The sequence below is a fragment of the Neophocaena asiaeorientalis genome, unplaced genomic scaffold, assembly GCF_003031525.2.
Source record: "Neophocaena asiaeorientalis asiaeorientalis breed wild unplaced genomic scaffold, Neophocaena_asiaeorientalis_V1.1 scaffold53, whole genome shotgun sequence".
NCBI lineage: Eukaryota > Metazoa > Chordata > Mammalia > Artiodactyla > Phocoenidae > Neophocaena > Neophocaena asiaeorientalis.
Genome location: NW_020174134.1, coordinates 140141 through 152190, shown reverse-complemented (window position 1 = coordinate 152190; position 12050 = coordinate 140141). Strand labels below are relative to the sequence as shown.

The window sequence follows — 12050 nt, the reverse complement described above, 5'->3', positions numbered from 1 at the left end:
AACTAATTAACATAGAAGGAATGATAGAATTAGGAATATCACCATCTTACAAGTATCAATATAGTAATATCTTCTGGCAAAGATATTAGTGTTTAACCATCAGGTGAAAGGGGAAGAGGGTGCCTTAACAACAGGGAATTAGGTCACATAATATTAGAACTAAGTGATCAAAGTGCTGAGTATCACCAGAAGGTTCAAATTGGCACTGTGTGCTTCCTTAAGTGATGGAATGGGAAGTACATCCATATAGAGCTCTTGATAAACATTTTTAGCCTGAATCTAATTATGAGGAAGTAGTCACACAATCCAGATAGTTGTATACGTTATAAGAAAACTGGTCTGGGGACTTCCCTGGTGGCGCAGTGGTTAAGAATCCGCCTGCCAGCGCGGGGGACATGGGTTCGCTCCCTGGTCCGGGAAGATCGCACATGCCTCGGAGCAACTAAGCCCGTGCACCACAACTACTGAGCCTGCGCTCTAGAGCCCGCATGCTGCAACTACTGAAGCCCGTGCACCTAGAGCCCGTGCTCTGCAACAAAGAGAAGCCACCACAATGAGGAGCCCGCTTGCTGCAACTAGAGAAAGCCCCTGTGCAGCAACCAAGACCCAACCAAGACCCAAATTTATTAATTTATAAAAAATAAATTAATTAAAAAAAAAACTGGTCTGGACACTTCAAAAATATTAACTTTAGCAAGACAAAAAATATAGATTTTTATTCTAGATTAGAGGAGACTAATGCAACATGTTCCTTGATTGGACCCTGGACTTGGGGTTGGGGGGGAACATTAAAGACATGTTGGAATGACCGGGGAAATTCAAACATGTAATATAGATTAGATTTTATTCTGTCAGTGTTAAATCTCTTGGTGTGATGTTGTGGTTACATCATCACACCAACAAGAAGGTCCTTGCTTTTAGGAAACACATGCTGAAGTTTTTGGGGTGAACTGGCATAAGATCAATAACTTCAAATAGCTCTGGAAAAAAAATGTGTGTACGTGTGTGTGTATAGAGAGAGAAAATGTGAACATACAAGTATAGCAAAATGTTAGTAATTGGTCAGTGTAGGTGAAGGGCATATGGCTGCTCATAATACTGTTCCTTCACTTTTCTATAGATTAAAAAGGTTTCAAAATATATATTTTTACACATCAGGAAATTTCACAGAAAATTTTTCATTTCCACATTCTCTGGAAAAATGGCAGTCTGTCAACCTGAGACTCCTTAGATCCTGCTTGGCAATAATTGATTGGCTACATAGCAGCTGCCTCCTTTAGATAGGGTGAAGGCATTTTCTGTTTTCCAGTCTTTACCCTTCCCTTTTGCCTGATACGTCCACCATCTTTTACTCACTGACATTACCTGCCAGGTGACTATATGCATTTGTTGATTTCCTGGCTGAGGTAGGCTGTACCATGAATAGTAATGCTATTTCCATATGTCAGAACTCTGGTGAGTTATGTCGAGCCCTAGCACATGAAGTTAGTACTGGATTTGATTCCTATATCAGCTGATGAGCTTCACTGGGTTCTTTGGCCATAGACTGAATTCTGTCCTCATCCCCAAATGCATATAATTTCATCATGCGAGACATCAAATTTTACAATGTGGGTGTAAAAACTGTTCAGAACTTGCTCGATAGGTGGTATAAGTATTAAAATTCTCTTTCAGATTTAATGTGTTACAAAATTGTGCTGTCTGGATTCTGCCTTGCAAAATCAGTTGAACAGTCTTGCAAAAGTATTGAATAAGCTACTTGAAAATTTTTCAATGTGACATGCCAAACCTTAATGAAATAACATTTTGTGGAAACGTTTGTAGATGCCAGTGCAGAAAGTAGGGTATAAACTTTAATTACCTTTGTAAGTCGTTCTATCCTGTGTTTAAGCGATTGCTTTCCTGTTATACACCCAGGGAGGGTACCGGGTCTTTCTGGGTAATCATGGAGCTGAGCCTTCCCCCAAAATAAAAGAGCTATATCTGGCACAGGTTAGGGTTCAGTTAGCCAGTGACACAGTTCAAACATGCAGAGGGAAGGAAAGAATAGGTCTAGTACTAGAGTCAGGCTTGCCAGGCAAGCATATCTACCTCATACTTTATCCATTTTTGTGGGTTTTTCATCCCTATATAATTTGCTGTTCTTAAAAATGCTAGCTGCTTCTGTCCAGTTCCATGTGCCTATATGATTTTTGCCTTGTGAAGTAAACAGGAGAACTTTTCTTAGAGAATTTGACAGAAGTGAGCATAGATTCTCCTAGTATTTTAGGTAGAATCCAATTTAGTTGGCATCACAGGAGGAGGTTGAGAGAGAAACTTGAGACCTGGGATTCAGCAAGGGTAACGGATCTGGTGCTTTCGCTTTTTATTAAAGCCCAGACCTCGCACTTTTGTATCTTATTAACTGAAGTGTTGTACAGCTGTTGCCCGAATGGGACCCATTTTGCCTATGGATAAACTAATATGAAAGTTCCTAGCAGGGTTTTGCTCAGATCTTGGGCTAGGACAGAAGATCACTCTTTCTTCTGAATTCCAGAAATAGCAACAAAAGCTCAGAGGAAATCAGCCTCCCTTGTCCCATTTACATTCTCTGGCCTTCCCTCCTATCCAGCTGGCCACTCCAGCTGCAAAAGGAATTCATCTCTCCTCTTCTGCTTTCTCTAAGGTTCCAGAATTTGTCTGGCACCCATGTTGCTCTTGAAAATATTTTCCTAGACTGGAAGGCAACTTCCCACAACGTATGTTCGCCTACCTGCTGCTTTCTTTTCACTGTTGAGAGTCTGGTATTCCCTTGTCTGTCTTTCAGGATTTCAAATAGTGTAACCACTTAACCAGCTAAATGGCTAGAAAGATGTTTGTCTTTGCATTTTTAGCATCAGGTGATTGATATCTGAAGGTATTTCTGGCATACTTGTCTTTGGGGATTAACTGCATTGTCTTTATATTATGTGAATTTATTCCTTGTGATTTTATACATTTTTAATGTTTGTATTTAACACTGCTAACTGTGGATCATAATCACTAAATGGAGATTGTTAGGTAGTTAATCTAACTTTCGTATGCAATTATTGATTCCTCTTTTTTTCCCCAGGATGAGTAATATTTTAAAAATGAAGATGATAAATTTATTTTTCTGATTAGAAAAGCAATTCAGCAAGCATTCGTAAACTGTCTTTCCTTCATTTATTCTCATCAGCATTAGTAGGCATTGTCTAGATATCCAGTTTGTCCCTATTATTGAGCCACTTTTTTTTTCTTTTTCATCCCAAAGTACTGTTTTTTTCTGTTCATTTAGTTCTTATATTGAGAGTTTGCTATTGATTTTAAGCCTCTTACCTTAAAAATGGACACGACCAGAAGTCGTGTATTTTCCACACCCTTAGTTTATTATATATAATTTTGAAAGAGAGTAGCTAAGTCAGCTCCTTGGCAAATCTGAGAAAGCATATTATGTTATGCTGGGCATATCTGTAAATGACCCTGTGGATGAGAACTAGACAGAAGGGTTACAGAGAAATAATGCTGATGTCATTTCATTGGAATGAAGGGGCTGCTGTCACAACCATAAATACATTCTATAGCTAGCAGCTAAGTGTCTAGCTCTGTTTCTTTTCTAAGAAGGAAAACAGTGAAACAAGCCAAAGAAGTAAGTTGTGTTTACAAAGTGGGATATTTTAATTAGTTTAGGCCTTACAGTTATACAGACAGTGTGAACTTACAGTTCTTTTTGGACCAAACATGAAAACCATTATTTGTGGAAAGTTTAAATTTCACGTGACACATATTCCGTCTACGTGCGTAGGGTTTTTGTGGGTTTTTTTGTCCTTTTTCAAAAAAATGTATTTGCTTTGCTAGTGTATTTTTATTTTAACCTTCCGTGTGCTAAAAATGCTCTATTTTCTTGGGTGGAGATGTGCGTTTAGGAGGGAAGAAGGGTATAAGTTGATGAACTGAATCTCTCCTTCTTTTTTTTTGGCATGTCCAAATAGGGTAGTTTTCACCTCAGTTGGGGCATGTTTAAACAAGAGGCTTCCATCTTAATCCCTTTTCAAGAAATTCCCTACCCCCAATGTGTCTATATCTACAAAATAAAATGCTCCCTGCCCCCCTCTGTTTGGAAAGCTGTCCCGAGAGCGCCCTGTAATCCTTTTTTACTGATCAGAGTCTTCACCACAGGGGAAAGACTTTCAAATATTAAGGAGGTGGTGATGTAAAAGGTGGGTTGTCATGTCTGCCCACTTGAGCCATGGTCACAAACAAAATTGAAGCAGGTGGAAAAGTGGTTTTAATTGATTGCTCACCTCATGGCAGCTTCAATGTGGGAAGAAAGAAAGTTGGCTTATAAGATTTGCCTCTGGATAAATTTACCTGCTGCAAAACCAGAGGGAGGAAGGCAGCCCTGATAGTGAAGAAAGAGCACCTTGCCCTACAGCCTCGCATTTCTTCCTCTTCTGGACAATCTCTTGTTCGGTTGGCACACACCAAACTCTTGGGGGTCAGGGGAGGACAAAAACAAACAAGGCGTAGTTTCTTTTTAAACTTGATATAAAAGGTATCCTAACGGCAAATCACCAGAACTGTTCTTTCTTGTTTTGTTAATTTTTGTGAGGGGATTGGTTAGCTTTCTAATTTTTTTCTCCTTTGCACACACTCATGGTGTGTCTGTGAGAGAGGGACAGAGACAGAGACTGAGAAAAAGAAAGCACGTGAGCAGGCAGAAGCCTGGTCCAACTGCGAAATGTACTCTGTAGAGCTGGTCTCTGTTTTATGGAAAGGGTAATAATTCATAGACTACTCCGAGGCACAGTTAAATCCGGCTTAGGGAGAGGTAGGCCAAGGTCTGAGTTAACTCAGTTATTTAGGTAGTAGAATTGTGCATTTTGGCATTTTCATACCAGAAAGTTAGCTTTCACACAAGAGTATATTTTATGTGTGGTAAGTAACTGTCACTTTAGCTCAGTTGAACAAATTTTATTTTCGCTCTTGTTTGTGCAAATTGTGTGCCTGGCATTTATTTGCTTTTTTTCTCTTAGTCTGCGGTAGCACAAATGGAAAAGCGTTACATAAATGTGGTGTGAATGCATTTTCCTCTTCTTTTGCCATAGTCACAATGCAGAACCTTGAAAGAAAGAAGGAATCCAGTCTGGCTTTGATACCACATTTCTCTTGATATAATAGGGTAGTGGCTGTCCTGTCACTGCCTTTCCTCCTCAGGCCCTGCCCTCTTTATTTTTGATCTTTGCAGAATCCTTTGTTTATCTGGCTCCATTCATGGCCTACTTTTTCTTGTTCTTCCTTTCCTCACATGCCTTGTCCCCAGATCCAAATGCCTTTGCTCTATTCATTTGACAGCTTTTTCAGAGTTTAAGAAAGAAACCCAAGAACACAAACCCTCTCCTGGGACTTAGGGGGTCTCTGCTGCCCCTTCCTTTCTCCCGTTCGCCTCAGGGCAAACACCCCGCCAGTCCCAGCCCTCTGCCCCTCCCTCTCGCTCTCCCTCATCACTCCTAGTTCGTCATGTTGCAGCCAGAGGCTCTGCTTGCTTTGGGACATGTGCTAGACTTGTGGTCCTGGGGAAACCTCCTCGTTTGTCCCTCAGCCTCATCCCTCGGTCGACAAAGACACCTTGCAGATACTGTGCTCCGACCTGGACACGAAACTGTGACGTGCAGAATAGACTGCAGCCCTGCCTCCTGCTGTAAAATGGAGCAGAGAATGTCCATCTTGCCAAGGAGGCTGTAAAAATCAACAAGGTGATGGTGCCTGACCAGCACATATCTAGGTGCTCAGAGAATAGCAGCTTTCGTTATTACAGTGAGACAGACACGGCAAGTCCTGACCTCTGTTGGGAAGTTGTTTAGTTGGGTTTCCTTTGTTTTTTGTTTTAATTTTATTTAGTTTTATTTATTGATTTTTGGCTGCGTTGGGTCTTCGTTGCTGCACGCGGGCTTTCTCTAGTTGTGGCGAGCGGGGGCTACTGTTCGTCGTGGCGCGGGCTGCTCACTGCGGTGGCTCCTCTTGTTGCGGAGCACGGGCTCTAGGCGCGCGGGCTCAGTAGTTGTGGCTCGCGGGCTGTAGAGCGCAGGCTCAGTAGTTGTGGCGCACGGGCTTAGTTGCTCTGTGGCATGTGTGGGATCTTCCTGGACCCGGGATTGAGCCCGTGTCCCCTGCATTGGCAGGCGGATTCTTAACCACTGTGCCACCAGGGAAGCCGTTTAGTTGTTTTTAATCTCAGTCAGAGCCTTTCACTTGTATGTCTGACTCTTACTTGAAACCCATTTTTTTCAGTTTTAAGCAGATTCCATCCCCCTCCACCCCTTCTAATTCAACCTCCTTTCCCATATTTCCTTTTTCTTTCAAAAGCATAACCATTTCTTCTATCATCCGTGTGTGTTTGAAAGCTGGCTGTGGGGAGGAGGTCTTCAAATTTTTTTTTTTTAACTCCCCTTTCTTTCATGCCGTATGTCTAGTAATGGTCCGGAGGATTCTTCCTTTGGAGAGCTCTTCAATTCTTCTCTTCTTTCTTCGTTGGATAGGCGATCATCTCTGTTCTAGTCTAAACTTTTATTACCTCAAGGATAGGGTCTGGCTTCTTGTCCTTCTGAGACACTTTAAATGTCAGTCATGGCAGAAGGCAATAAAGACCTCCTTCAGCTAGCAGTTTGAATGTATCTAGTGTTTGAATGTATCTCTGTGAGTGTTTGAAACCATAGGGTGCTTCAAACTCTGGAATAACCAGTGATTCAGAGAGTATTGTTTTTAACAAGTGAACCAGTTCATTTATTGCAACTGTGCTTATGTGTTTTTTACTGACAACTAACTTCTGAGATACACAGTATTTACAGTTGACTTAGTAGGAGTTCCCAGAAAATGTGAGGCTATGTTTTGACTTACAAGTATAGTCTGTTATCTGTATCTTAACACGGATACATGATTATAAATGAGCTTGGGACATTAAGTCTTTTGAATGTGAGTTTTCTTTTAGTTGCAGTTTTAAAAAATATGATATTGTCACCAGCCCCTTACTTTTTCTCACCAAAATAAAAGTAAACATTCTGCTTCTACTAAGCAGAATGCAGTGGGGAAGAACGAAGAACCGATCCTTTTGAAGTTCAGGGTGGAGCCAACTAGAAGTTCTTGTTATTTTTCACGTACGCTTGGTTTATTGACTGAGTCAACAAGTAGGTGTCGAGCTGTGAGTCTGCAGGAACTGTGCGAGGCGCTCTGGGCTGAGTGGTGAGCACGTCCTGAAGCAGGGCCAGGAGCTGCAGCCTGCCCTGTGGCCTCTTTTTTGTGTCCCTCACCCACTAAGCTGGGGCTTACACTTTTAAGTGGCTAGAGAAACAAAGAAGACTGTGTGACAGAGGCCTCTGCGTGACCCACAAAATTTTAAATATTTACTATCTGGTTATTGACAGAAAATATATCTGCTCTGGACCTCTAGTGTCTCTGCCTTCCTGAAGCTTACATTTTAGTAGGAAAGAAAAATAATAAACGAGTGAACAGTTAGACAGGAGAATTAATGTCCAGTTCTGATGACTGCTGGGAAGGAGCTAAGTAGGGTACGACGATGACGGGAGGGAAGCCGGGACAAGGGGGTGAGGGCTGAGGTAGGATTCTTGGAAATTAGACCTGAACATTGTGAATAAACGGCCTGTGAAGAGCTGGGCTTACTAACCTGCTCTCACCCCTAGTCCACTTCCCCCTTCACCTCCAAATGCCTGCTTGCCCACAGGACTCAGCTGGGTGTTGGTTCCTAGGAAGCTTCTAGAGTGGTCTCTCTTAGAGGGCCTTTACCATAGCGCCTGTCACTTTGTAATCTCCTGTTTGCTTCCATTCCTTCCCCCACCCTCACCCCCCCAGACTTGAAATATCTTGAGGTCAAGGACATGTCTTGGTAATCATAATATCTCTAGGTATATAGCTCATAAACTGGTTGAACAGTTAAATAAATCAAAATTAAATAGACTCAAAATTAGATTCCATCAAGCAGGTCATGAAAGTCAAATGTTTCTTTTAGCAAAACAGATTAAATTTATCCTATTTTTACACATCCTTCCCACCCCATGCTCCCTGCTCCAAGTACTTTTCCTGTTTCATCTCAAAAACAATTCTTGCTGCACCCCAAAACTTGCCCATCTCCCCATCTTATTAAAAAACACCACCATCCTTTCAGTTGATTAAGCCCCAAACGAGGAATTAGCCTTGATTCTTCTCATTCCCTCATCCATGTCCATCATATCCAACCCTTCAGCACCTATACCTCCAAAACCAGACCTATTTTTAGCATCTTTACTACCACCCCCAGCCCAGGCCGGCTAGCTCCATCCTTCACCCGGACCAGTGTAGCAATGTGCTGACTGGTCTTTCTCCTGCCACTCTTAGCTTCCATATATCCATTATTCATGCAGACACCAAACAGATCTTTTCAAACTCAGTAGTATGTCAGTCCCTCCACTTAACGTTCTAGTGGTTGCTCATCAAACTTAGAATAAAACTTGAATTAAAAAATCTGAACTCACAGCCCTTCATGAACCGGCCTCTGTCTACAACCTCATCTCTTCATTGCTCTCAGCTTCTCTCAGTTGCACTGGTCTCCCCTGTCTCCTCCTTGGGGTTCTCTGTTCCCTGTTGAATTATTAGGTAGAGTTCAGTGTTAATCTGGTCAGCGTTGTGACTATGTAAACCAATAATAGTGGCAAGTTAACACAACCACAGTGAAATCCCTACCCCAAAGACATCCTCATTCCTGATTTTCATTATCATGTTTGTGGTACCAGAAGTTCATGGTAACAGGCAACTGACTTCATGATAACCCTTGTTAAAGGCTTGGGAAAGGAACTTGACAACCTTACTGACTTCTAATGGCATTAACTGTTTTTCTTTTTTCCTCTTTTTGCCACGCAGAGTATGAGTTGGAAGTAAAGAGGGTGCAAGACATTCTTTCGGGAATAGAGAAGCCACAGGTATGTCTTCTGGATTTCTCAGCGTAAATGGCGCTTTTTTAAGTATTTCAAACATGCTTTTCTTTTACCACACAGTAGGTAAGCAAAAGGGCCCCCTTCCCTTGCGGATTACTCATAAACTGTGAAATAGTTATTAACGGAGCATGAAAATATAAAACAGCAGTCTTCTGTTTAGTCATCATCCACCAAAATGTCTTCTTCATTTAGATATTCGGGATGCAATTAGGTATTCATCCCGATTTCCAGGGGTACCCCTTCCCCCACCCGCTAAGGCTACAGAACAGTTTTCTTTTGGTAATTTCCCTTTACCTTTGTAAATGTAATAATAATAATTTTTGAAAACCTCAGTAATTCAAAGCATCTTTCCAGGTAAATTTCAAAAAGGTATGTAAATATTAGCTGAGTAAAATAAGTCCAAAGCATAATGGCAAGGAAAAAAGTTGGTGGGAGTAGTGATATTGTGAGGTTTTAAGTTTGATTTTGCCAGATGCTTTGAAATTCAAGTGAAAAATTCAAAATGTTGATTCAGGCTTTCATCTGAGTTGAGAGAGCCAGAGTTCTTTGGAGTGTTTTCTAGCTGAATTGGAAAACCTTGATTCTTCATGTGTTTCAAATACTGAGGCCTTTTAACAGAAGGGTCCAAACATGCCTCAGGGCACAGAGTTGAGTTTGACTAAACCTAAAAACATGAGGTGTTGCTGGACTACGGGCGCAGTAGGGCACTTGCAGAAGCGTAGGGTGTTGATGCTGGGTTGGGGAGTCTGCACTTGATCCGGTAAGGAGCGGGTTGCCACTGAGAGTTTATGAGCAAAGAAGTTATGTTTCTTATAATCAGGACCGTACTTTCAGGAGGATCAAACAGCCGGCAGGTGCACTGCAGTGAGAAGGGCATGGACCCAGGGAGACAAGTGTCTGGCGTCTGTTATTGTAGGGCTGGCGAGAGGCTGTGGGAATCACAGTTAGGGCGGTGGCGTCAGGTGTGGCAAGGAGAGGATGGATACTAGAGCCATTCTAGAGCGAAATCAGTCAGGCATTACAGCCTATCAGGTGTCACGGGTTAACTGGGCTTTCAGGCTCAGATGACGTCTTTCAGGAGTTGCTTCCTCTGGGCAGGCTGCCCTGATTTCTGTCCCATCAACTGGGATACTCCCCACGGTATTTGGTACCAGTGGTACTACATGTGGTACTACAGCTTCACTGTGCTCTGCATGTATTTAATACATTGTACTCCATTTACTTGTGTTTGTGTCTTTCCCGGTAATCTGTGAGTTCCTCTAGAATAGGTTTGTGTCTGTGTCCTCTTGGTATCTTCAGTGCCATTCTTAGACATGTGGAATTTGTTTTACTAGCAGGGTATCCAGGAAGACGAATAAGTGGGTGGTTGAGTGTGCCTGATAGATCAGTGCCGTGGAGAGAGGGCAACAAGATACACCTGGGGAGAGCACGTGCATCGGAGTGACCATTGGAGTCGTAGGAGTGTATGATAGCTTTGGGGACGGGGTAGAGCATAGGGAGAGCTTAGAGAAGGCTTGAGGGCAGAATCATGAAACAGGCTTACATTTATAGTGCAGCAGAAAGAAGAACCCACGAGGGACACACAGAAGTCATAGTCAGCGTGAGAAGGCAGAGCAGCAGGCTAGTTGACTATCCGGGATGTAGTCAAACGACTTCATCATCTGCTCTCTGTCCCGTGTACACACATACGGTGTTTTTCTTGAGTTATACCTGATCATTTCTTTACTGCAGAAGTGATAAAGTCTGTTTCTGAGGACCATGTGGCTCTAGAAAGATAAAAGCAACATTTATATGTATTGGTCGTTTCCTCCTGATTCAGCATTTATTAAATGCTTAACTCTTTACAGGTTTTAGAGCAGGGTAGACAGGGTTTTGTATAAATAGTCATGATGTTAGGTGTAATATAGTCAGATTGTCACCTGAGAGGTCAGAAAGTCCAAAATGAGTCTCACTTGGCTAAAATCCAGGTATCGGCTGGGCTACATTCCTTTCTGGAGGCTCTGGGGGCAAATCTGTTTTCTCACCCTTTCCGGCTTCTAGAGGCTACCTGCATTCCTTGGCCCACGACCCCTTCCATTCTCGTATCTCCTTCTCTGACTTTCCTGCCTCCCTCTTTTACTTACAAAGACCTGTCACTCATACTTGTTACTACATCAGGCCCACCCGGGTAATCCAGGGTAGTCCCTGCTTCACAAGATCCTTCACTTACTCACATCTGCAGAGTCTCTTTTTACCTTGTAGGTTCCAGGGACTAGGATGCGGACATCTTGGGGGTGGTCGTTACTCTGCCCACCATACCAACCCCTGGTCCCCACAAAAACCTTCTCTGCTGGATGACAGTCCACCCATCCTCCGCAGCCCTGTTAGTTCTTCACACCATTATTCTCCCTTCTTTCCTCCCCTCCCCCCTCTGCCTGAAACTCTTACTCGTGGTTGTGCCTTATTTATCTTTGTGCTCCTAGTACCTAGCACTGCCCTTGGCACGTTGTGAACCCTTAACATGTATTTGGTAAATAAATGGGTGGCAGCCTGCAGTGGCTGTAGTGAGGTTCTGCCAGGTGAGACAGATACCTGACGGCTGGCCAGCATCATACGAGGCTCAGCCAGCGTGGTGGGATGTGGGCACGGCTGGGAGCCAGAGTGCGAGGCAGCAGCATGCAGAGGAGGGTCCTGTGAGTTGGAGCCCAGCGTGGCCATTAACTGGCTCTGTGACCCTGAGCCGCAGTTTCCTTACCTTTGAAAGGTGGGATAATAAATACCATGTGGGACTATCTGAAAAGTAAATTGTATGCTATTTATAGAGTCCTTGGAATGGAGTATTTTCCTAGAGTTTTTAGCATATCATTAGGCAAAAGTGAAACTCCCTACTATACTCTGAAATGGGAAGGAGGGGCTGTTCACCTTCTAGGAAAAGAAACAGCTGCAGAAAGTTCGGCACACAATTGTCTAAAGGATTGCTGTTCTAAATTTTTTTTCTTTCAGCTGCATCTGGTAACACCTCCAAATAAAACACATATATTTTTCTTCAAGGTTTTACGGATGGTTTGTTTTAGGTGTTAGAAACATTAC

The 12050-nt window shown here is 42.7% G+C and overlaps 1 protein-coding gene across 2 annotated transcripts in view; it reads left to right on the top strand.

The window, feature by feature from the left end:
- The window catches only part of FNDC3B (fibronectin type III domain containing 3B), a 244498-nt gene that overhangs the window by 130345 nt on the left and 102103 nt on the right, over nt 1-12050 (top strand). For both annotated transcript variants that reach the window (XM_024754771.1, XM_024754770.1), the window contains exon 5: nt 8908-8966. In XM_024754771.1, coding sequence (XP_024610539.1) covers nt 8908-8966 — 59 coding nt within the window. The remainder of the gene's footprint in view (nt 1-8907; nt 8967-12050) is intronic.